This window comes from Chelon labrosus, assembly GCF_963514085.1.
Source record: "Chelon labrosus genome assembly, chromosome: 5".
Lineage (NCBI taxonomy): Eukaryota > Metazoa > Chordata > Actinopteri > Mugiliformes > Mugilidae > Chelon > Chelon labrosus.
Genome location: NC_140341.1, coordinates 6,456,189 through 6,483,273, shown reverse-complemented (window position 1 = coordinate 6,483,273; position 27,085 = coordinate 6,456,189). Strand labels below are relative to the sequence as shown.

General features: G+C 44.2%; 1 protein-coding gene across 1 annotated transcript in view; it reads left to right on the top strand.

Moving 5' to 3' along the window:
- The window catches only part of tbx15 (T-box transcription factor 15), a 35,060-nt gene extending 9,270 nt beyond the window's left edge, over positions 1-25,790 (top strand). Inside the window, exons 3-8 of the mRNA XM_084545473.1 lie at positions 950-1,061; positions 10,384-10,584; positions 16,150-16,317; positions 16,657-16,721; positions 21,281-21,378; positions 23,932-25,790. Of these exons, the coding sequence (XP_084401599.1) occupies positions 950-1,061; positions 10,384-10,584; positions 16,150-16,317; positions 16,657-16,721; positions 21,281-21,378; positions 23,932-24,764 (1,477 nt within the window). The 3' untranslated portion in view covers positions 24,765-25,790. The remainder of the gene's footprint in view (positions 1-949; positions 1,062-10,383; positions 10,585-16,149; positions 16,318-16,656; positions 16,722-21,280; positions 21,379-23,931) is intronic.
- The last annotated feature ends 1,295 nt before the right edge of the window (positions 25,791-27,085 follow it).

The window sequence follows — 27,085 nt, the reverse complement described above, 5'->3', positions numbered from 1 at the left end:
AGTGGGAATTTATTTTTATATTTTTTTAAATAATCAAACACAGAATCCCATTTCCAGACAGTTTTAAATGTTTTAAATTTCCATCCTAAGCCCCCGTCGGTCGGTTGCCCTCAGACGCACATCACTGCATTCACCACTCCAGAAGCTTCTCATGTGACTGATGCGAACACGTTAATATCTCCTAATGTCAAAGACTAAAGACGCAAACAGAGTATACAGACTTCTGCTCGAGGCCTTCCTCTGCTTGAATGCACTTTAAAAAAAAAAAAAGTCTCCTGTCTCCATTTGACTCTCAGCGATGAAGACTTGGCTGCGGTTTTGTTGTTTGTCGATGTATACAGTAGTTACGCTTATTTAATGGTCTGTTGTGTAATTTGCATTCTCGGAGACGAAGCACGCCCAGCGCTGCACGGACCAGATGTGCATGCGACATGCAACGCTCGCTTTATTACTGGCACTGCTGCATATTTCTGTTTTCAAGTTGTGAGGTTGTGCACTGGGCTGGAGGGAAAAGGCCTCAAATGGGACGTACGGAGCAGCTAGTGTAGATTTGTTTTGCTGCATCAACTTTAGCACCTTCTACTTTTGCTCCTCTTCCATCAGTGATTTGGAGAAGTTTGTTTACATGTGTTTTTCTCTTGATAAAGATTTATTCTATAAGCTTTTACGAAATGTGACAATAAGGGAAGCTATTGCTTAAGTGAACGACATCTTCACAAATCAGAATATGTATTTGCTTTTTACTCTACCTCTGAACCAGTGGGTTAATCTGGAGTTCACAAGTCTGCCGTTCAGAGTCTTATTGTCCCAGAAGGACGGTTGTTGGCTTTACAATTTTGTCTTTTTAAAACTCTTCTGAGGTATTTTAAAATAAAAAATGTTTGAACCGACCCCGGGTCTCGCTCCTTCAGACGTTTCACTATCTGTTGCTTGTCCCCCTTAATTTCAGGAGGATGTTTCCTGCCATGCGGGTCAAGATAGCCGGCCTGGACCCTCACCAGCAGTACTACATCGCCATGGACATCGTGCCCGTGGACAACAAGAGATACAGGTACCTTCCTCGCACATGAATTGCGATACGCCCGCGCCAAAATGTCAAAATGAATCCGTGTTGTCCTAAACAAAAAGGAACCTCTCCCTCGAAAAAGAAAACAGGGATATAAAACAGCATGGAGGCTGACATTACACTCTATTGTCTTTATTTATGTCCCTGGCTTTTTTTTTTTTTTTTTTTAAACTCCCCTTCCCGATGCAGAAATGCATCCCAGAGTCAGTTTACCAAACTGCTGTTAAATCAAAATGATTCCATTCTTTTGGTTTCCAGTGGGAGGTTTAATGTCCCATGATGGTCTGAACGCTGTTTCAGATGCTTCTACGCCACAACAAGAATGAAACTGCAGCAAAGAAATGCTGAGAAAGAAAGAAAGAAAGAAGTGTTTGGGTTGTTTTGTTTTTTTTCAGAGCCATGAAAGAATGTCAGAGATACAGATGGTGCTTATCAGCAAAATATAAGAAATAAAACAAAAAAACGTCTAGTTGAAATCTGAAAATAGCAGTATCACTTGTCAGAAACCCTTTTAAAATAAATGCACAGCTGTACATAATATGCAGAGCCACATCTCTCTGTGCAAATGCATGAACCAGCCTGCACTCTGCTGCTGTAGCTGGACGCAGAACGGATGATTTTCACATGTTGGACTAGGTCGTAAACATAGGATCTTTTCCCGTTTTCTCACGTAGGAGCTAACAGGATTTGGACAAACAAACATATATCAGAGTTCCTCCTCTTCCACATAACCGCTACTAGAGGTTTTTCCGTCTTGGCGCTAACGGGGAAAAAAAGTAGTTCCTCCCATCAATTTGCATGAGTGAGGTGAAGCAAAAGTGATTAAAGAGTGCGTGTGCTGCAGGGAGGCTGCTCGTGTGTGTGTGTGTATGTGTGTGTGTGTGCATGATGGATCTCTCTGGATATGCGGTAAGACTGATATCCTGGCCGGCGCTACGAGTCCCTGAAGTCAGAGCCAGGGAGAGGAGATTGAAATGTATTCATCATCCCACCGCCTGAGCTGCAGGGCCAGGGGGCTGCCTGCAAATAGGATAACTCTCAACGTTCATGGCTAATGGTGGAAATGGAGGAGGAGGGGGGAAAAAAGCAGAAAGAGCTGCACATGTACCTGCTGCTGCTGCTGCTGCTGCTGCTGGAGTGGTGGTGGAGCGTAGAAGGTTTATAGGGTCGCCTTTTGTGGCATCAAATGGAAATTATTTGATGATTCAGACAAATTAGCCTCCTAAACAACATCCGAAGAAGACAAGACCTTCTAACCTCATCCTCATCTTGCTAATGCATCGTAGTTTTGCAAAAAAGAGATCAGTCATTTCCTAAAATAGCTGATTTAGGTTGATGTTTCTCAAATGGGTTTAAATACGTCACTTGACGAGAATGTTTTTTGTCCAGTAGCCGAGCCTCTCAGCGTCAAACAGGGATTGGTTTCTGGATAATGCTGAAGCTTTATTACGGAAGAGAAAACATGTCTCCAGACTACTTGTACTTATTGCCTTTATTCAAATTTTATTGGTGTCAGGACGTGATCAAAATGCAAAAAACTGAAAAAACTGAAAATTGCTTTTAGTTTGATATGAGCACATAACTTGAACTAACTAAAAGTCAAGTTCCAGTTTACATCCATGAGACTTTGACAAATGTTTCTTGCAGAATATCATGATGCAGTGAAGTTTAGCTTTTGATTTTTGCATGTAAAACGTCATCACTCTTATGCCATCAGACATTCATTTTATTCGAAATAAAGAGTGAAACCTGGAGTCCTGGCCTCAAACAGGTTTTGCAGCGCAACACTGACCATTTTTGTGCAGAAAAGTTTGTGCAAAATTTCAAAGTATTCCCCATTTCTTGAAAACATTTAACATAGGACAGAATATATGTGCAGGCAGCCCAACGACAGATGCCTGCAGCCGTGGTGGCTGCACAGAGGCGTAAAAATATCAGTACTAGTCAGCTGTGATGTACATTTTGATGTAAAATGTTTGGATTTTATTTTAATACCACAAATGAACTGAAACACATAAGATCTATTAATGAAAATCTTCAGCTATATTTGCAAAAATCTTTTACTTCGGACAGTCAACTACTTTATTGGCAGCATCCTGAGCTGCAATTTAAAAACATCTCTTATTATTTTATTTTTTAATGTTGTCTGCTCTTTAAGTCTTTCAACCTGTTTCCAGCTCCTGGATACATAAAACCTTTGAATGAACATTAGAAGTAGTTCACTTTGTGAGCAGCAACAAGGAGACCAGAGGGCACTGATCCATCAGGTGCATCAGCAGCGTTTTAAATCAGCTCTCTGGCTCGATGCTGAGCGTGCTCTAAAGCAGAGTGCTCATTTTTTTTAGTGTAGTTTTCATGAATATTTGATTAAAAACCACAGACTCATCCGCAAAACCAAACTGTGTCATCCACTGGGGAGAAGGTTTCCGCTCACGTCAAGTCAGATTTATTCAAATTAAAAGAGTCCGCATGGAAAAAATAAAAGAAGCAAAAAGCAAATAATGAGTTAAAATGATTTCTGTGAGCTGCTTCATTTCATATCGATGTGCTATAATGTAAAGTGTTCCACCAGAGCGCCTAGCCGAGGCTCCACGCTCTCCCACCAGCGAACCAAGACATCATGGAGGATTTTTAGAGGCCAGAAGATCTTGTAAAATTAAATAGGATTTTCTTCCTGGCTGGGGAATTTACCACAGGGCTTTGCAAACTGAGCTGGGAGCTGTCACTGGAGTGTCTCACAGTCCTGGGGAGTCTGGGGTCTGGAAACACGGTCTTTATTGGAATGGGCTTGCTTTACTTGGGCTCCTTGCCTCCCTCTTTAGGAACGTCTCGTCGGTACCGCGCTCATTAAACCTCCGTATATTACGCTTCTTTTATGTGGACGGCCGTTCGGTTTGGAGCTCCGAACCCCGGGCGGCTCGCTCGACGCGGGGGCCGTCTGGCTCCTCAGACGCCCGCCCCGGCCCTTCGTGAGCACCAGCGAGCGCCCACACACATTTAGAAAACAGAAAAAAAAAAAAGGATGAAGCGCATCCACAGGCATCCTACATGTGAGGACGGTCTTTCCTTTTAACTCTGATCTGATTCACACACAATGAGAAACACATTGTACGGAAAGAAAACACAAAAATACATGTACGTTACTATACTTAAGAGGACACTGGATGCGTCTCCTCACCAAAAAGCTAAGCGCTATCTCCTCTCCAAACCCACTTAAAGCGACTGGTGTCTGCACTTTGAAAGAGGAAGAAGAAACCTTTATCTAATTTGAAAAGGTGTGAAGATGGAAAAAAGCCAAACAGAGATGGCACGGACACAAAAATACCAAAGCCGTGTGATCCAACTGCAAATCTACACCTAATCTTTAAACTTAGACAAAGATAACGTCAAATTAAAACTTGCAAACATCAGTTCTAGTCCAAATCTGGCCTGTTTTGTAAGGATTGGCAAAATACTTCTCCCTGTGAGGACATTTGGTCCTAAGTATAGAACCAGACGTACATGGTTACTATTAGAAATACATTCTTAAGGGATAAAAGATCCATCTTTGTTGTGACTGAACACAGTGATTCATCCGACCCCTGTTCCTCGGCCAAATTACAACCACGATCTGAATCTGATTTAAAAACCGAAGTTGTTAACTCTTAAATCATCTTCCCCCTAATTCAATCTAATCTGAATTCAGACTTTCATTTCTTTTTAGTAATTTGAAACAGAGCCGTAGAATGCACTTTGATGTGTTCGTCCATGTTTTAAGCGGACTTAGTTTTTGTAAGGCCCAGGACGCAACAAGCTGAAGGTCGGTCGTTTGCCGGTGAGCGCTTTGTGGTTTCTAGCTTTTGCAGTTGGACCTGTGTTGGCGGCTTTTCAGCTGATTCGGGTTCGGCCAGGTGGCTCCCTCTGATTGGCTGAACGACAAAGTTCAAGTGCACACACAGCAGGCTCTTCTTGAAGTGTAGACCAACTGATCAGCTCGATTCAGGAGATGCCAGCTCTGTACGACAGTTTGAAGCTCTTCCTAGCTTCCTAGCTTCCTAGCCTCTCAGCTAATTGTATCTCTTCCATGTTCCTCCCTTTGAACGATAACTCCAGACTACTGCCACCTGTTGGTATGTAGACTAATTTCCTTTCATGCAGGTGCAGAACACGTGTACCTGCTGGTTGTTGGCTGCAGTCTTTGCCTTGTGCAACTTTTTGGTCCATACGCAGGCGACGCCACAGTCGGCCTTCGTTGCCGGTTGTTCTTTAAAGTCAGTTTAAGTAAAAGTGTCCGTAAATATAGAAATAAAAGGTCGGACACGCCTGGATGTCCAGATGCAGGTTAGATTTGTGAGGACGGTCATTGATCCATCGACCCGCACCGCTAACTAGTGCAGAAAGAGGACACACAAATGATAGGTACCAGCTAATTAGCCTTGAAGTCAGACCCTTGTACAAATCTTTTGTGCGGGAAGTCACTCCGTTGGGAAATGATTAGACTCCAGCAAAGATCTGCCCGGCCAATCAGATCATATGGGCGGGGCTTTATGTGGTGTCGGACAGGAAGAGTAACAACAAAGTGCCTCTGATTGGTTGTAGGACTATCCAACTGTGTGTAGAGGTATTTTTCTCTGTATGGCTACCAACTAATATTAAGGAATACGTTCTTATTGGGTTGAATTATTTATATATATATATATATATATATATATATATATATATATATATATACTCGTGGGGATATAGGCTACTATACTTGTGAAGGAAAGTCTTAGTCTTAATCTAATCCTGATCTGAATCCTAAACCCAAATCTAAATCTCTGTGTCTCTGTGTAAAAGTGACAACTCGCAAAATATCTTTCTATCTTTATGTGGACATTTGGCCAACACACACACACACACACACACACACACACACCAGTCAACCCTGAATTGTAATTCAATAGCAATATTTACTCAGTCGGTACAGTAACTCAATATACAGCCTGGGCTTGGCGAGTGTGTAAAACGTGTGTGTGTGTGTGTGTGTTTTTATGTGCATGCCAGCCTGCGTTAGAGTATATGCGCGATGAGCTGGGAACGCAAACACACTCACGCGCACTGACGACTTGTTTTCGCTTTAACGATAGTTGTGTGTGTGTTTCTGCATGCACGCTTCATGTCTTTTAAGACTTGTGTGTGTGTCTGTGGGTGTGTGTGTGTGTGTGTGTGTGTGTGTGTGTGTGTGTGTGTGTGTGGGAAAGAAATAAAAAGAGAATTAGAGCTTGCATTGCAGTTCAGTTTTGTCAGCTGTACGGTTCGGTTTTGGACAGAGAAGGCAAAGAGGAGTCCCCCCCCTCTACTCCACCTCCTTATCCTCCTCCTCCACCTCCTCCTCCTCCCCTCTCACCCCCCCATCTGTCCAGTCAGAGTGTCACATAAAGTCCGGTCTTTATTGATCGTGCCGGTGCCAGATGGCAGATTTATGGAAGATGAAAGCGGGGGGACTAATCAGATTTCCAGTCCTGTTTGGGGCTAAAGTTTCTTCGTTCCTTAACACTTTCCCTGCTACGCCGAGCGTAACCCTAAACAGCGCTGCAAACAGGAAATTACAAAAACGCCTGGCACCCGTCGTGAGTGTGTACGTGCATGCGCGTGTGTGTGTTTGTGTTAAGGTCAAATGTCAGGGCTGTGCGTGGAGGTGTGCGCTCGGTATTAGATAATAAAAACATCTAATAAGTTTGTTCTTTTGCAGTTTGCCGCTGCGTATTTCAACGTTTAACGGCGAACAAAGACATTTTAAGACTGATATCGACCCAGTTATCAGTTTTCTATGACTGAAAATGGCGACAATTTATAGCAATACATCAAATGTTGACGTGAAAACTATATGGCAGTTTGATAGACGTTGAATTATCACCTAAATCTGCAGCTTTCCTGAGCTTCATACTCCGTTTTAGTCGTCCGGCTATAACTCCACTCTCGCTGCTCTCAGTTTTTCTTTTTTCTTTGTTTTTTTTCCGGCCACAGCACGCAGCTGTTTTCAGCCGAGGAGCTCTGCACGTTACCTGTTTAGCGCTAAATGACAAACAGACACGTGTAGAGACAATCTGGTGAACATAACAGCGCTGGAGTGATTAGCGGCTAAAGAGGCCGACATTCCCCCTCGGGAGTTCTGAGGGACGGACCTGAAAGAGAGCGAGCGTCCAACTTTTCCAGGTGGCCACGAACACAGGCTCTAAATGAAGGAACGAGAACGGTGCCAGTAAAACGGGATCGTGTCTCAGCGTTGTCTCCACAGCTCCCCCCTGTCCACTAAATAACACTAAATGCAATAATACGGCAAATGTAACACGAGTCAATTTCTCATTTCTAAATTGTTGGATGTAAACTGAGCATGAGCAGAAGTACAGTAGCCGCCGCGTCTTATTATGTGGTGTTTCAACCGATGCAAAGAAAAAAATAACTGTGCATGCCTTGCAAGCAATCAGAGCAACAAATTACACCGATCAGCCAGAACATTATGACCACTGACAGGACAAGTAAATAACATTCACCATCTTGTGACAACTCAGTGTTCTGCTGGGAAACTTTCGGACCTGACGTTCATTCATTCATGTGGATGTTTGACCTTAGGACTTAGACATGTAGCACCCACCTACACCAGACCAGGCACCCCCACCCCATAGCAATGACACTCCTTGATGGCAGCAGCCATCCCCAGCAGGATGCAGCCACAAAAACGCTTTAGGAACAACTAAAAAAAAAAAACATGAAGAACAGTACAAGGTGTTGAGCTGGCCTCCAAATTCACTAGATCCCAAACTGATCAAGTATCTGTGGGATGATCCACAGAGGCACCTCCCCTCAAAGGCTACCCTTTTGTTGCCAGACACCACAGGACCCCCTCAGAAGGCCCATGTCCATTCTCTGATGAGTCTCAACTGTTTTGGAGGCACAAGGGAGACCTACACAATATTAGGAAGGTGGTCATAATGTTATGCCTGATTGGTGTATGTAATGTCTTAATCGCAGTTGCGGTTTGTCCTTTTGAGTTATTTCACCATCAGTATCTTTTACAATGAACACAATAGTGGAATCTGCATCGAATGGTCTGACCCTAATGATCTGAACTCATCGCTTGGCGTTGTGAATTACATACAAAGCGACTCTGCGGCCGAAATTCCCCGACAAAAGTGGGTGTTGGAATATTTGGGGGCTCTCTTCCAGGCCAGCAGATTTTCACGTGTTTATGTCATCCCAATACAGCTGATCCACTAGCGTTAAAGATTTATAGCCTTAAGTCTTTATTTACACAAACAACAAAACAATAAGACCCCACGGACTAATGAAGCGAAAGCAGATTGCAGTGTCGAGCGTAATTGCTGCAAACTATGCAGAAACATCAATCACGGCGTTCTGGAGAAAACTGGATCCCTGCGATGACTGCATTGTTGATTTTATAACAAACAGGACGCAAGAAAGGAAAATATACCAATAAAAACTTTTGGATGCGGAGTGCTTTAGACATTAGGCCGTTAACGCAGACCACTTGCAGATGCGGCCGCCATAGGAAAAGCTAAGGGAAGGTTTTTAACAACTGGTCCGGCGTTCCAAGACTTCTTCTCCGGTTTTGCAGAACCTGTCAGAGTGTGTGTGAAGACGTAGATGTGAACAGAAAGGACTCGAGTGAAACTTGCACGACTCGTTGCGGTGCAAAATCATTCACAAGCGTCCAAATCTGAAACTTCAAACTTGCTCTTGCAGCGACGGGCACCGTCTCCAAGAGCAACAAAGCATCAGATATTTTCTAGAGTGTCCATTTGCATCTGATTATTACGTGACTCAAGGTGTTTTAAATCAGAGAGCTAATTTAAGCGAGCTCCTGAAGATGTTTAAGATCTTAAAGGCCGCCTTCGGTGAGTCAGATTAATCTAATATAACAGATTTATTTCCAAACGTAACGTTAGAAACGCTCCGGCCCGTGTGTCGCTGACGCATGGAGCTGAATTTAGCTCCAACATGGTGGCAACCAGAGGGCGTGTTTGTCAGGCTTCCCAGAAACGCCTCCTCCCTATATGCTTTTTGAACGTTCATATATATATATATGTGTGTGTGTTTTTTTCTGTGGCAGGAAGAGGCTGAGTGTGTGTTTTTTCTTTTCTTTTTTTCTTTGTGTGTGTGTGAGTAAAACGGGGTGGTGCTGCCCGTCGAGGCAATAACAAAAGGACCAAATGAGAGTTTTGTCCATGTTTCAGGGGTGAGTGATGACTTTGGCAGAGACGCTGCAGATAAAACACTTTCAACTGAGCGCGAGGCCAGAACTAAAGGCAAACAGCTGTGCTTCACACTCTCTCTCAGCCGCCCTCTCCCGTCCTGGTTTTCTCTTCTTTCTTTGTTATTTCACCTTTTCTTTTTACCTTTTTTCACCAATGTTCTCTCGTTCCTTCTTCCCCTTGCTTCCTTTCTTGACTTTTCTTCCTCTCACTCTACTTTCTTCTCGTCTTTTCTTCCCAATCGTTGCTGGCAGGCTTAACTGGTGGTTTGTCACTTGTTTTTAAGAAAGGAGACTTTTTTTTCTTCTTCTTCTTTTCTGTTTTCCCTCCCCCTGCTGTTTAACGGGCCGCGACGTCCCGTTGTACCCAAACTCGCGCGCACAACATCATCAAATATTATGGCTGCGCTTAATTGGAAATATGCAGTCGAGCGTGCGGCTGCATATGGAATAATTTTATGTCGCTCTTGTTGGAAATTTCAAGCCCAATGAAGAAGCAGCAGATGAGTTTCAACAGCCGGTGTTGTGGCAACGTGGCCGCGTGGAGTGTTTGGAGTTTGTTTTCCAGCGTCGTGAAAAAGAAATCCAAAAAAAAAATCAGAGGCGCTCCGGCGTTCGTGAAATCCAAACAGGGGTTTATGGTAACCCGCTGAACCCCGAGGTGACCTCGGATGAGTTTTTGAAAACAGTTAAGCGGCGAGGGAATACGAGACCCCGCGCTGACTCCTCTCTGTGAAGCAAAAACACGACGAGCAAATGAATCTGAAAACATCCGAAATATGAGAGAAACGGCGCAGTTATACCTCAATGTGTTGGGAATTGAGAAGAGCTGGTCCTCTCCTTGCATTCTTTTTGGAAAAAGTTAACAAAATGTCCTGCATAGATTCTGCATTAACTCATGCAGCCGTGTTTTTAACATGAAACCAAACAAATCTAGATAAAATACATAGATAGATGATTATTTATCCCGAGGGAAATTCGGCGTCCAGTAGCTTCACCATAGCAGCAATGACCACAGTCCAGTTGGTTCCTCACAGGGAGCCATTGTAGAGTTGTATGGTTCCCGTTCTGGTTCTCACAGCAGATTGTGCTTCCCCCCACCTTGTCTTCCAGGTACGTGTACCACAGCTCCAAGTGGATGGTGGCGGGAAACGCAGACTCCCCAGTGCCTCCCCGTGCCTACATCCACCCGGACTCTCTGGCCTCAGGAGACACCTGGATGAGGCAGGTGGTCAGCTTCGACAAACTCAAGCTCACCAACAACGAGCTGGACGATCAGGGACATGTAAGCAAAAGATGTTCTCTTTATCGTTATCTGACGAGTGTTTCTTGCAAAGCACGAAATATTAAATACAGGACCTAAAGCTGAATGAATAAGCACGATCTGGGCATCAAAAGGGACAAATTGCTTCATAAATGAAGTGTTGCTCCATCAATATCTGTGCAACTTATTGCAGTCAAACATATTAACGCTATAAGTCAAAATTGAATCTCTCTTTTAGGATTTATGTTGCAGTTAATGCTGACATCTTTGCTCTTCTTGTGTTGCTTGTTCATGCACAGTTAATTCTAATATTTCCCACACAACCTAAAGGCAACACAAGACAACACAATAGATATAGGGGATTACTTCATCAGATCATCTATAAGCCACAGATGAATAAAATATTAGTTTTTAAAAGAAGAAATCGAATACATTTTATTGTCACCGGGGGGAAGTGCGCACAGCTGCAAACATAATCTGTGATAATAAGCACACGACACAATTGCACCAGAGAGTACAAGCAAAAATAAATTCAGCTTCCTGTCACTTCACGGTGCCGTGGAACTGTTCTTGGATAGAAATGTTTTTGAAGCTTAAAAGCAAAAGTTGACGGATCTCCACAGACTTCATGCGTTTGTGACTCAACGGGCCGCGAGACTCGCTCAGAATGGATTTACTGTCTGCCCGCCCACGCTCAGGCCCTTCCCTTTTGACGACGTCCACTCTGACCGAATATTATTTAGGTTTTCGGGGGATTAATGTGGAAATATATCTGAGGTTTGAACCGACGGCCTCTTTTAAAAGTATAAAATTAGCTTCCTCCGTGGCTCTGTAAAGCTTTTATTATTTTTTTTTTTAATGAAACGATTTAGTTAGGGGCACTTAATGATTGTGTTTGATTTATAGTTCGCTCCAGCAGCCACACCACTGAGCTAAATTTTAAGTATGACCACAATCTGTCTGATTTACTGCCTCGCTCCAATCCAGTCAGCAACGGAGGTGGTGAGCTAAAGTAAGACACTTATTGGTTTTTGGCTGCTTAAACGTATAGTGTGGGTTTCATAGGTGAAATATTTAACTGTAATGCTTCAAGTCAGGCCACAGATTGTTAGATTTACTACCTTCCTTACGTATAATCAGCAAGTGGGCAGCGGGCAGAAGTGAGTCGCTTATTTGCACTTAAAAGTTCTCTAAAGTTGGGAAAGGACTTCGTGGGAAGGGACGATACTAGCCGACGCTTTTAGCCTGATTGGCCTCCTATGTTCAATTCTTTAGTGTACTGTACATATTAAAATTACAAATCTGGAAAAAAAGCACTGTTCTAAAGATAATTGTAAATAATGTTATGGAATGAGTTGGTGGATACCAAACTGGAGCAAAAAAGGAAGACTTAAATACATCAAGATGTTGATAACAGGCTAAAAACTTTGAAAGACTTCAGCATGTTGGCGGCTATTTGTGTCTGTCATCCGGTGTTTCATGCTTATCTGCCCCCTAGTGGTCAGAAATTAATTTATGCAGCTTTAAACAGAAAAGCAAAACACATCTGAACTCACCTTCTCTGTGTTTTTATCACAAGTTCCAACTACTTAAGGTTAAACCTACCGACACAAGGTTTATACAAGATATTTATTCTCAAATAAGCCAAGAAGAAATCAACGCTTTCGGTGCAAACTAAAGGCATTTATTGAATGACTTAAATTGAGTCAAACCTCTTAACTCTGATCGCACGTTTACAACCTTTTCTGCAAAGTGTTTAAAGCTACTCAGAGCATCAGCTTCTTGTTGAACGAGTTGGTAGACACCAAAATGGAGCAAAAAAGGAAGACTTAATTGGACTTAAATACATCAAGATGTCTGCATGCTGTTTGATAACAGTTTAGCCCTAAAAACCTTGAAAGACTTCAATATGCTGGCAGCTATTTGTGTCTGTCATGCAGTGTTTCATGCTCGTCTGCCCCTTAGTGGTCAGAAATTCATTTATGCAGCTTTAAACAGAAAAGCAAAACACATCTGAACTCACCTTCTCTGTGTTTTTATCACAAGTTCCAACTATGTAAGGTTAAACCTACCGACACAAGGTTACACTAGATATTTAGTCTCAAATAAGCCAAGAAGAAATCAACGCTTTCGGTGCAAACTGAAGGCATTTATTGAATGACTTAAATTGAGTAAAACCTCATAACTCTGATCGTATGTTTACAACCTTTTCTGCAAAGTGTTTAAAGCTACTCAGAGCATCAGCTTCTTGTTGAATGAGCAGCAAATTTGTCAGTGTCTTAACTCTGTTTGAACTCCATGTGCTCATATTGTCTGAGTTGCTGCGTGTTCTTTTTCCTGTCACTGATTTTGATTACGAAATCACTAAAACGTGGCTATTTTAAACTATTTAAATGAAGCTGCTTTGATTGCCGAAGACTGAGATAAAGTTGGAAAGAGCATAACTAGCTGCTACAAATCAATTTCTCCAAAGGTGCAGGTGAAGCAATGATCATAAGAGCTATGCAGCACCGCCCGCCATGATAGAGCCGTCTCCACTTGTGCGACAAAATGGCGGCTCCGCTTCTGCACGGGGCCGGCAGGTTCCCGCTCCATCGCGATGATCACATCAGCTCGGGTGGTGACAAATGCAATAACATATGGGTGTTAGTGGGCGAGGATTCACATGCGGCGCTCTCTCCGAGCGAGAGGAGGTTGTCTTTCCTCTCCCGCTGCTCAGTTTAAGGGCTTTGTTTCCCCCCGGAGGGGCTTTGGAAGCCAAAGGAAATTAATTTCTGCGCTTCCTGTGTGGGGGAATCTCACCGCTCCCCATCGCTCGTCCTCCTGACTTGCGGTGTCGTGAAATGTCTGCCTCATCAGAAACAGACACCATGCGAGTCGTGAATCACGGCGCACAACAGAAGCAGAGTCTGTGAGGGGGGAGACACCATATTTATTATGTCAAACAGCGTCTCCACCAGTAATTGTTTTAATGAGACTTGCAGGTTAAACTGTTGACGGCTTTTGAGCATAAAAGTTGTCGTTAATGAATCGGAGAAGCGAATTGTTTTAATAAAAGTAAAATAAAAAGCTCCTGTCACAGACAGTGATGGACAGTTTGTGTACTTTGAGGTAATTTGGGCTACAGCTACTACTACTTAATACATCCACTCCACAAAATATGCAACTGTTCCATATTTAACAGTTATTTCAGATGATTTAACTTGGGACAGTTTGCTCATTAAATATCACACATTACTGATTTTGACTGACTTTTATTTGCAGAACTTGTGACTCACAGTTACGGAGGATAAAAAAACCTTCCACATCCAGATCATTTACTCAACTAGAGCTAACACCACGCGAATACACAAACACAAGAACCGACACATGGCTCGACAAGTCACAACACGATGTATTATCCTGATGCAACAAGTTGTAATATGGTGGAATAATAAAGAAAGGAGGGAAACAAACGTAGAAAGTAGCCTGAAGAAACGTGCACTTAAATGCAGCATTTACGGGTAACTGCTGTACCTATTTTGTAACTTTTATCTTCTATACTTTTTTTTTTTAGATATTTGCAAAGTCAATCTGCAGATATTGTTCGAAGCAACAACCCGATTCTGCAAAAGCAAAGCCTTCAAACCAGCCAGTTTATGTCGTTTGTACAGAGAGGATGTCACACTCTAAGCTAACTACACTTTAAACGGCTCTGTCATGCCTCTGTGCCCGGATGGACTCATTACCCTCATGGATTCAGATCACACTGTCACTCCGGCCAGCCGTCTATATCCTGTCTCGCTGCTCTATGGGAAAACCCCATAAAAGTGAATTGGACTGAACTGAAGCAGCCCGGCCCTAGCCAAAAGATTTATTTTTTTGTTGCCTCTCTTTTGTTCTTTTCTTGTTAATGATCCGTTGCGTCGTAACGTATCGATGCTGTTGTGTGTGTGTGTGTGCGAGATCGCTCAAAACTCCCCGGGAAATATTTCTCGCGCGCTCTGCTTTAAGCATTTGCCTGTTTTCCTTCGACTTTCAGGGATGCAGCTTTTCCACATGACGCCGATGTGCTGTGTGCGATTGTTCCCGACTCTAGCAATGCAAATAAGCAAAATGTTCTTGTAGTGTGGAAGTCGCAGGAGTTCAGCCACAGTCCACATAATTTATGGCTCTGATTAGCAGATTTTTATGGCAATTTAAAGTGTTTTTAAGCATGTTTTAGAAACAAAATCTAATGGGATTCGGCTTTATAGAGAAACAACACGTGTTACGTAATTGCGTTAGCGTCTCTGGTGTGAATATCCAGAGGATTTTTCAAAGGGGACCGAAGGGGATGTCATTACCTACCATGAAAATGAAAACATCACTTATTAACCTAATTGCATTTGAGCGTGAACAAGTGTCAGCCAGTGTCCTCTGGCTGCTCCCCGGCTCGTTTTTTTTTTTTTTTCTTCTTTTTTAATTCTGATCCGGTTTGACTTTACATCACCTCAAGCTGACGAGGGACCGAAAGCATGACTCCTCTCTGGACCTCGAAGCAGCTGCATTCGTGTGTCTATTTTGAAATCTCTGTTGCTAAAACATGTCTCTGATTTATTCTGTGAATGCGTTTTGTTGAACGTCGTCTCTTAGGGCAAAAAAAAATTACTTGATATGCATGAAATGAGGCGCGTCCCGTTACAGGAAAATATTTACTTAGAGCGCTCACAGTGACTGAATAGGTTACAGGTTATCCTCGCATATACAATGAAATCATCATATCATAAAAAGGACATTAGTAAATTACTAACAAGGCTCGTGGGTCGTCGTTAAATTTAATCTTTCACTTCTAATAGTCTAATAAAATCAACTCACAAAACAGAGGAAGGAAGGGAATTTCTTCTATGGTGCAAAACCGATGCCGACACCAGAAGATATTTATTTTAATTTGTGCACAATCTACCGGGCTCCTGCACAGTTTGATCCACGGCAGAAATGAACGCAGACTAACACAGATGAAGATATTTTTTATTATTCTTTTATCTTAAACGAGGATGGCAGGTTGGAGCCTGGATCTGTGTCCGAGTCGTAATCTGCCATGTGGTTGCCTCGATGTGTGATTTGAGGTCTGGAACGCTGGATGTAATGTTTTTGATATTCAGAGGTGTGCCCCCCCCCTCCCCACGCCCCTTCTCCTCGCGGCCCTGGTTTGAAATGACCCCCTCTGTTGTTGAGAGAAGGGAGGGGGGGGTCACGGGTGTTTGGCTCTGGGGAGGTTTTCTCACTCTCAGATTAATCAAGAGCAGGCCGAGGCCCCGGGGCGAGTGTGGGGGCCGACGCTGTCTGACGCCTCCGCTCTGCTGTGAAATAATCCTCCAGCAAGCGTCACTGGAGTCTGAACCGAGTTTCCGCTTGATGTCACGTAGGCCCGATGGAGAACTTATCCGCGTAACGACAAAAGTGTGTGCGCGCGCGTCACGTGTCCGCAGAGAGGAAGTGTTGTGCTTTGACCTGCAGGATCACGCGTGCACGTGCAAATTTGTGCCATCGTTCATAAAATTCTCAAGGTATAATTTGCCTAAAACACATCAATTTCCCTTTTTTTTTTTTTTTTCATCCTTTCAGATTATCCTCCACTCTATGCACAAGTATCAGCCTCGCGTTCACGTCATCAGGAAGGACTTCAGCAGCGAGCTGTCCCAAAACAAGCCGGTACCGAGCGGGGATGGAGTCAAGACGTTTAGCTTCCCCGAGACTGTCTTCACCACGGTTACCGCCTACCAGAACCAGCAGGTTTGCGGCTCTTGTTTTACCCTTGCAGGGATTATTACTGTACATTGCAAGAATGAATGGAAATCCAGATAATCCTTGCAAAATATAGTCAATTTTACAAATACTTTTACTTTAAAATGATTGAATTAATTGAGTGTGTAAACCCTGGACATCTTGCCAATGGACTACAGTTGAAAATTAGCTGCTGGCTAACACTGGCACATTTACAGAAATGTTGATTAATGTGCACTGTCCTTAAATAAATAAATGAAATGAAATGAAACGGGAACTACAGAATTGTTGGATGTCAAGCTGCATTAAATAAAAACATCTCCTTCCCCCTTTCTGCTTTTCTTGCAGATCACCAGACTAAAGATCGACCGCAACCCGTTTGCTAAAGGATTCCGGGACTCGGGCAGAAACAGGTACGTTAACGTAACACCAGCAGCTTTTCAGAGTCTCCTCCGTGCTCCATCACACGACTCTTCATCCTTAAAAAGGTCAAACTCACACCTACGACACTCTGAGTCTCCATTTAATCCCATCTGCGTATTTTTAGAAGCTTCTGGCTTCGAGGCTGCAGTGATATCCGCCGCACCACCATGCTGCTTCTTCTTTTCTTTTTTTCTTCGTGACCTTTAATATGGATATGGTTAAAGCACATGCTGCGCCATATTAAAAAAAATCTTTGTCTGTTGCCAAGAGGAGCACTTCAGATCTGCAACACAGACGGTCAGTCTCAGACAAGGTCACCTCACCTTTCTCTTTATTCAAATCACAAAGGTTGCACGATACAAATTTCCAAACGCATAAAAACAATGAATCCAGAAATATAGACGAGTTAATAGATTTCACCTGCTGACGGCTGTTTTTAGCACCACAACACCAGACACGCGGACAGATGTGTTGTACATTACCAGGGCCGTGTCATGCTCCGATTACGTCCCACAAAGACATCGTGTTTGGCTTGATAGAACGTAAAGATCATCACCGGCAGGAGGTTGGCGGTTCACTTTCTTTATGCCGGTTGGAGAGTCAACAATCGGAGACGTCCTGGAGAAAATAAAAACAGACGCAGGTCTCACCTCTGTAGCTGCTGGGTCATGTACTGTATCTCATCGGTGTAGCGTTGCCGCGGTACATTTTAACCAGCGAGCCCAGAGCTAAGCTAACCTCCATCATTTGATCTTAACTGTAAATTATTGCATATATTATTTTACATTTTACATTTTCTGCAAAACTGAGAGTGAGCTGTACATGAAAAAGTTGACTTTTTTGACATTTAGCAAGTAGTTAGGGCCGGCTTCAGACTGAAATAAAATCCTAAACTCCTGTTGGAACAATGATCTAGACGTCTAGACATCTCCTGACCTTCAAATCACCACCTCCAGGGTTATTAACACCGTCTGAACCTTTTTTTTTAAGCTGTAGACCCATGCTACGTCGACCCTTAGCTGCAAAACTTGAGCTATATTCTTTAAGATATGCAAAACGTGCGTTAATAGACAAGAAATACAAGTGTTTCTGTGGCCATCAGAATGTGTGACTGCACAAACGGACACAACGTGAATCAGCTGTTAGCTGCACTGGTGCTGCCTGATTAGTGATGTCACCCACAGAGAGGACTCCTATTGGCTGCAATTGCATTAGATCATCACAAAGCTTTTCCCGAGAGTTTCCTCGTCACTTTCTCTCCTTTTCCTGCTCTCCATCACTCCGTTTCCCTCGTCTCTTTCCCCTCTCACTGTCTGAATTATCATATATAACCCTAAAGGAGGAGAGGAGAGGAGAGGAGGAAGGGGCGTTCTGAACCACCGGGCCCCTCCGCACATGAAAGCGGGCCCTTCATCTGGTCCGCATTATTGGCACGCAGATATTCGAGACATCTTTTTTCGTTTTTCAAACAATAGGCTGTTTGATTTATGAACTGGCGTTAGAGTTTCATTGCAGAAAAGAAAGCTACAGATGAAAAGATAACGGAGAGTGAGATATTTCGAGGTTCAGAGAGAGAGAGAGAGAGAGAGCGAGAGAGAGAGAGAGAGACAGAGACAGAGACAGAGACGGAGAGAGAGAATGAGTTTATCCTCAGGTACGGCTCGGGGTTCCTCCGCTACGGCCCTTCTGGGAGTTAGTTTTGTTGGGATTCTGATTCCGTTTTCCTAAAAGCCCTTTCTGGCTCATATTGAATTTCGCACTTTTTTATTTTTTGAATATTGTTAGTGAGCTGCAGCTCTGACCTTTGACCTTTACACTGCTGTTTTGGCATAATTACGGTGATTTAGGATTTAGGTTTAACTGATATCATAATACAAGTTACTCTTTATAGACGTATTTCATTTTTTATTTACACTACAATTGAAACTTTAGATATTTTTAGCTCGGATCGGATTTTTTAATCAACAAAAACCTGCACATTTTCAGTTTGATCTGATGTAATTTTATGGCTGTCAACCAATTAAATGACAATTAAATTTTGTCTCCTGAATTATTAAAATTAGTCCAGTACTTGGGTATCAGTAAACTACTAATATTTATATATTTTTGTTAGATTTAAAAGAAAAAAAAGCAGAAAAAAGTTTAAAATCTAAAAGATTTTACAAGAAATTTACTAAAAAATAAAAGCAGCCGTAAACCCTCTCTGTGTAACACTACTACTCATGCACCATGCAGCTGGTTAATTCAGCTTGATTAGCTTAATCGCCTCAACCAGACACACCTGAGGAGACGTGAATAAAGGGCGGTGCTGAAGGGGCCTGAGATGACCACTTCTCTGCTGCAGAGGCTCACCACACCTTTCGCCTTTTTCTTTTTAATGAAACAAACCCTTGTTTTTGTAACTCTCCGTCACCTTTCTCCATGCTGCGGCCCTCAAACCGGGTCGACACCCTCTCCGTTAGCCTGTGAATCTGAAGCAAATATCGAATTGTGCTGACACGCCAACGTTTTGAAAAGATTACACCATGACCTGGAGCTTTCTAGTCACTTTGTTTAACGATCGTGCACGGGAGAGGGTCTTCTTCTTTTTGGCACTTAAGAGCATCACATGCATTCTGCACCTGCATGGTGTGCCAGTGTATTCAGTGGAATATTTAAAGCTGGGAACATTTTGGCTGCACGGTTGAATCGGATGCATAACGTGTGCATAATTGTCTGCACACATATTACATCTGACGTGTTTGAGAATTCTTATATTCTGACTTGCAGCAAAGCAAGGTTGAGAGGGTTTGAACCATGCACAACGCTGTCCCCAAAGAGAAACAAATAAAAAAAGAAGCTGGTGCGTCTTTCCCCAGCTGTGACGATTTTGATGCTCGGTTAAAATTCACCTTCAAAAAAAAAGCTGGTCCTCGGTCTGACTCATCAGCCGTCTGTGAGACGAGTGTTGACAGTCATTCGCTGAACTTCTCCTCTTGTGGAAAATCATGTTAAAGGGGGAAGATCCCGATCGGCTCCGTGGAAGCACGGCGTCGCCCGGCAACCTCTTACGAAACACAAGCGGCCGAGCTTGAAAGCGCAGCCAAAGATATAAAAGTGGAAGGCAACAGCTGCGGCTGCGAGAGCTGGAACGAAGACGGTTCAGACGTTAAAAGAAATAAATAGAAAATCAGAACAGGTGTGACATAGTTTGTTATTATTGCCGCGCGTGTCTTTTATACGTCATATTAGAATCGGATATGAGAGATATAAACAGTCGCACACGCACAAAAAAAAAAACACGGTGGATTTCTTTGGATTTTAGGAGTAGGGTGGAACATTAGCAGCTAATTCCACATAAAGGGGAAATTCCAAATTAAAGAAAGGTCAAAAGCTGCACTGCTAACTCTCAGATTAATAACCAACTTGTTTTCCTTTCTCTGAATTTCTTATTGCATCTTTACACAGCCCTCTACCCAAGCTCTCCTAGCTGTCTGGTGACCGGTCTTTACGGCCTAGCGGAGGGATACAGCTCATTTATTGGGTTTCGGTCCCGCGGCGGAGCAAGCGGTGTAGGCCGTATGAATGAGCGCAGTGATGGCGCGGTGCTAAAGGCCGATTAGCGTCGCCCGCTAACGAGCAGCCTCAGCCGGGGTGGTGGGGTGGGGGGGTGTTTAGCGGCCCTGTAATAACACAACACTGGGTAGCGATTTGCCGCCGCCGGTTTCTCTGGGACGGGGGCCCCGAGAGGCGTGCAGGGAAGTAAATCAAGCAGGAAGGAGAACCGTGTACGGATTCAAGATGAAACGTCACCTCCAGATTTATGTGCTCAGTAAAAACCTGCTCCTTTTTAATGGCCCCAGTTTCCTCCGAGCAGGACTCCAGTTTCTCCCGCCTCTCTGTCTCTGTCTGTCTGCTGCTGCTCTCTGAGACGTTTACCACCGGCCTCTGTCTCCCATTGACACACACACACAAACACACACACACACAGTATCACTTCCCCTCTGTTCAAATCATCTTCACAATATTTTTATTCACAGATCCTCTCTGCGTCTCTCAGTGTGGACTGGTCGGATATTTTATGGCCGTTAATATAAAGTGGCTTTTATTTACTCTTTTCAAAAACACAGCTATGAGTCACGCTCAGCGGCCACTTCATTAAGTACGCCTACGGCTTACAGTCACGTTTGCTGTAAATTCCAGCTTTATGAGGACGTACGAGCGTCCAGATTTATGATTTACGTACAAGACGGAGGCAGAATATTAGAAACTCTGCTGAAAATGAGTCTGCCCAGAGCAACACCGTCATTACACGTGATTGAATTACAATAATAAGAGGGTTAGGTCCGTCTCAGCGTTGAGATATTAGATGTGACCTGTCTGCCATCTGTGCTGCTGAGGCTTGTTAGGGAATTAAATATTCCTTTAAAAACAACCTGTCAAATCATAATATCAAACTGCATCTTTCTCTGTTCTTGTCGTCCGGTCTGCGCACGTGCAGAGTGGACTACCTTTTTCTCGTACGTGTCCTGACATGTTGGTTTTTCTGTTTTTCGTTTGTCTCTGCCAGGACTGGTCTGGAGGCGATCATGGAAACTTATGCTTTCTGGAGACCTCCAGTGAGGACCCTCACGTTTGAGGACTTCACCAACATGCAGAAACAGCAAGGTGTGTAAACACGCACCTCGGCTCACTTGGAAAAACATGTGTACGCCGATCAGCCGCTACATTATGACCACTGACAGGAGAAGTGAATAACGTCAACCATCTTGTGACAATACAATGTTCTGCTGGGAAACTTTTGGACCTGGCATTCATTGGTGTGGATGTTACTTAGACATGTAGCACCCACCTAGACCAGACCAGGCACCCCCACCCCATAGCAATGACACTCCTTGATGGCAGCAGCCATCCCCAGCAGGATGCAGCCTGACACAGACACACACACAAAGACAATTTAGGAACAACTAAAAAAAACATGAAGAACAGCACAAGGTGCTGACCTGGCCTCCAAATTCACTAGATCGCAAACTGATCAAGTATCTGTGGGATGATCCACAGAGGCCCCTCCCCTCAAAGACCCCCCCACTAACAAGATTCTGTTGCCAGTCACCACAGGACACCCTCAGAAGGCCCCTGCCCATTCTCTGATGAGGTCACCACAAGAGAGACCTGCACAATATTAGGAAGGTGGTCATAATGTTATGCTTGATCGGTGTATACTTGAACACATACAAAGATTTGTGCTTTGAAGGCATGGATACAGAGGGGATTGAACCACCATAACTATAAATATACAGATCCAGAGCTTAAAGGTAAAAGACAAACCTAAGAAGTCAGATTTCCATTTTTTTAAGCTCAGGTCATGTAATTACTGCAGAATCAAACCCAGATAGTGGCGCAGAGCGATGCCGATCATTAACTCGGTGTCCCAACCTGAACTCATACTGCATACTTTCCCCACATATCTCACCACACGCTTGCACCAGCAACGCTTGTCCTTGGTTTGAGCCTGGCCATGCGCTGCAGCTCTGGCAGGCCCCCGTCCTGCGTCTGCTGAACTTTTCACATCGCGCTCTTGAAAATAAAATCGTTAAACCAACCCTGTGGCTCTTGGACAGCTCCGCGACACGAGTCGGCGTCGGCCCCCGGCACCCGGGCCACCTCCCTTTGTCTCCGCTCCAGCGCCGGCGACGGGGACTTAGCCGGCGGCTCGCTTCAAGGGCCGGCGGCGCTCTTTAAAAAGCGACCCCGTTCCCTCGCTCACCTCTGGAGGTTCAGGATGACGTGATGCTCCATATTCCGACATGTGTTTGTTATCTTCCAACCTCTCCGCAGTGATTAGGACTTAATTAAAGTCCTTGCGCCGCCAGTGAACCTTGTGTCACCTTTTAAGGACACTCTGGTGTACGCGTGCGGTAACCGTACGTACATGTGCAGCTTTGCCCTTATGGCATCAGACGCCCTTTTCCCTCCAAGTAATCAACTCCCTGCTCTCCCTCGGCACTGAAGCCTCTCTAACCAGAGGAAAACATGACATCACCACTTCTCTTTCTTTTTCCTCTCATATTGTACATATCTACCTTTCTTTGTCTTTCTCTCTGCAAGTCTCCCCCCCCACTCCCCTCTCCATCTCCTTGAGTGCTGCAGCGATATTATCGAAGGCATATGGTCTAAAATCAGAACCCCATCCATGCGAGTCCTGGATTATTTAGTTATGCCTCCTCCTCCTCCTCCTCCTTTTCCTCCTGATTCAAACTGAATTTCTCCAACAGCAGCATGAACCCCGGCCAAACTCTCATTAATAGAGAAGTGATTGATATCCCACAGCTATCATTTCGCTCTGAAAGGCTCGGCTCGTGGATGCCATTTGCGCCAACAGATTTCACATCATGCGCGGGGTGGCTCTGTTGACCAGACGTATGCAAAACCAAATCCACATTTATCTCCGCATACCAGCGACATATTTTACGTTTTTTTTTTTCGCCATCTCTCATCCAGCGCATTTTGAAAGGGTAAAGCCCTCGCGGTTAGTCCGAGGACAGGCCTTTGAGAAAGTCCATGTGGCTCGACGAGGTTATACGTTAAATTGGAGGCAGGTGGATTCGTACTGTTGTGCACTACTTACTTTAGTAGTCTGACTCTATTTGGAAGCACTCCCGCCGGTGATTACTACTGTACTCTGCTTCCAAGGAAGACACATGCTCGGTTTTAGTAGGCATGCGGTCATTAGGGCGACGCTTCACACGGCTTTGCGCACAGCAGACACAAAACAACATTTAGGGAACCTAAACGGAAACATATTCCCAGTTTTGGAAGTGATTCCTCCGACGCTGCCACAGGGAGGATAATAAGAAACCCCACAGGGAGATCTTGTTTGTTTCTACGTGTTCGCGTACGGCCAACAAACGACTCGTTGCAGCTATTGTGTGTTAATGAATGCATGATTACGACCTGAACACGTGTCCGTCTTGCCAAGATGGAGAAATAATAAACGCTTTATAGGCAATCAGTTTGATTTTACATAAACTTTAAATGCTTTTATAAAAATCGTTTTGGACTTCAGGATATGTGAAAGCTTTCTGGTTTTGGCTTGTCCGTTATTGAACGAGAACACATCCAACCAGATTGGGTCTTGAGAACGTGCATTAAAGTTACAGTTGGGTCAAATCACGCTGTAATTTACTCATTCGCTTTGCATGTCTTTTTTTTTTTTTCCAGGTGGCAGCACAGGCACGTCCCCCACCACCTCCAGCACAGGAACCCCTTCTCCTTCCGGTGCGGCGCACCTCCTGTCTCCCTCCTGCTCCCCTCCGACCTTCCACCTGGCTCCGAACACCTTCAATGTGGGCTGCAGAGAAAGCCAGCTCTGCAACCTGGGTCTGTCGGAGTACCCCGCCTGTGCCCGCAGCAACATGGCGGCCCTGCAGGGCTATGGGGGCCTGGCTGACAGCTCCTACGGACGCCTCCAAGCTGCGGGGGGCGCTGTGGCCTCTGGTCAGCCCTCCGAATCCTTCCTGCCACAGAGGACTTCCTCCCTGATCGCCGCTGGCATGCAGGGCAGCCCTCATGCCTCCCTGACTAACAGTGGCAGTGGCGGCGGCTCCGGGGGAAAGATGGATGCCTATAGCGGTCAGCTGGGCTCGTTCCCTGCCTCTCAGCTCCAGTACGTGATGCAAGCAGGAGGCAGCTCCGGCTCTGCCTCGTCATCTTCATCCGGATCCTCTCCTTCCTCCGCCCACATGTTTAGCGGAAGCCACCATCACGTGCAGCAGGGCTCCTACAATGCTTTCTCCCTCCACAACCCTTACAACCTGTACGGATACAACTTCCCCACTTCTCCTCGCCTGGCCGCCAGCCCCGAGAAGCCCCAGGGCGGTTTGCTCTGCTCCTCCACTCCGGCGGGAGCCTTCGCCGAGCGCCAGTACTTGTCCAATGGAAGCATGGACACTATGCACATGATTGGCAACAGCACCGGTGGCCAACAGAGCAGCGGCTCTTGCGATGGACGGCAGTACGGCTCCTCTTCTCAGATGTCCATGCACATGGTGTAGGAACTGGGACGGCAGCTCACAGGGCTCCACGTTTTTAAAGTCTTTCAGCTGAAAAGCAGGTTTGGTGTTAATGTTGAACCAGCGTTTTTACATGAAGTGTTAATATACTGAGGTACAAAAGAAACCTTTCGGAAAAAAAGGGTGTCATCTCATGTTTTTGCCTTTAAAGGCTCGCCATCAGAATTGTAGAGGGATTCAAAGCTATTATTTAATTGTCTTTATATTAATAAAGAAGCAAAGAAACACCAAAGTCAGATCAGTGCAAAGGAGGAGGAGGAGCAGTGCACATGCTCTGGTTCAGAAGGGATTATCAGATATGGTGCAATAGTAGCGACGGCCTCGTCAATGAGGACCATCCGGCCTTCCCGCCGTCCTGTAACCAAAGAATCTTCACTGTGATCCAGAAGTTTTTTTTACTTCATGCAGCACTTGTGCCACATCAGTTTAGGAATGTCAAAGGGTCAGACGGCCCGCCGTCACGGTATGACGTTGTGGCTGGAACGAAAGGGACAACTGGACAAGATCACTGAATGACTCACCGCTCCACATACATGCAGGAGACGAAGCATCTGGACGCTGTGGCGGCCGGTGTCTGTGCCAAATAGTGAAGAGAGTAACTCTGTCTTCATCCTGAGAACTCCAGCTAGACATGACAGTTCAGGACTCCACCGCAAAACTTCATCAACCCGTTTTCCTCCGAGACTGGAATGGCTTCACTATGTTTGAGTGGATTATGTTTTTAAGCATATATAAAATGAAGATGGCGAATGCAATCAATAACATAAGCTTAAAAGTTGTTGTGTGAAAAGTTATAAAGTATGCAATAGCAAAGCAGAGTAAAGTATGTTGTGGTGTGTGTATTAGAGATGTGTATTTAAGCGATATAGCAATTTTACAGGGCGATCTGTTATAAAAAAAAAAAAATGTGTGGAAAAAGAGGAAATAGCAAAAAGGTAAATCTTTTTTTTGAGGCATTTTGAAAAAATGTAAATACAGGTGCCAAGCACGTAAAAAAGCTCAATAAACGTTTTAATTCATGTACATGGATTGGATTTGTTTTCCTTTGTTAGAAGATCAAGTAAAGTAAAGACAAATGTTCTGGGAAGAATATTAACATTCTGCTTTTTCCAGATGGTTGTCTTTTAAGTTTTGTAGATATAAACTGACCAAAAACATTATTTAAAATATACAGTTTTTGTGTGGAGTGCTGTGTTCACTGGCTATACTTCTCTTTCAATGGAAGTCAGTGATATGGAGCGATAAGATAATCCTTTAATTTATCCTGAGCTGACACGTCAACAAATCATATGGTAAATGGTTTACGACCTCCAGCAGTGTCAAGGAGCACTTGAGCAGCATTTCAGGAGCTTCAAACCAACAGTTCGACTTGTTTTGTAACCGCTTTTAATAAAGCCGTGTTGCCACCAGCGGTGAAAAAGCAACGGCTGCGATTCATTTTCAGTGGAACCTGTGGGCGTATTCAATTCAATTTTCGATTCAGTTTTATTTATATAGCGTCAGTAACGATACAAACTGGCTCAAGACGCTTTACAAAACCCGGCCTGGAACCCCCAGAGCAAGCAAGGCAACAAAGGCGACAGTCTGCATGGAAAAACTCCCTTTTAACAGACGTATGGCACAACTTAATCGAAGCCTGACGAGCTACAAACAATTAGTTTGAGTCCGACACCATAATGCTGTGTTCACACTAGTGGTTTAACCGACTAGTCGACTATTCGACTTCACTGCTGTGACGCTTTAAGCAGGAAGTCGACTAGCCTCCGATCACGTGACAATAACGACACAGACGCCTTTGAGAAGACAGGTGAGGAGCAAGCTAGCAGCGGTTCATCAAGTGTGTGTGCAATTACTTCACTAAAGATGAAGCCTGTTCTGTCGTGACATGCAGAATATGTAAGTCAGCCCTGAAATACAACAAATGTACTACTGCACTGCATCTGAAAATACATCCGCTAACGCTAGCAGAGGGACGGTCCAAATCCTCTCAGCCGCAGTCGGTTAACAACTTCACCTGCGGTAACAGAGAGAAAGAGGCTGCACATCAACAATTTGCTGTTGAATTTCGTTATTAGACCTTTAGCCGTTATATGCGGAAGGCTTCGGAGATATACCGATTTTTTTATCCCGTCTAAATTACCTGTCTATCTTACGATGCGCTGTGAAGTACTATTATATGCTTTTGACTTTGGAGATTTATATGGACAATACATATCCCGTGTTTAACCTTCAGTTACTTTGCAGAAAATCCTCCATAGCTTCTTTTGTGCGAGATGCTACCACATGATATCCATTCAGGTCAA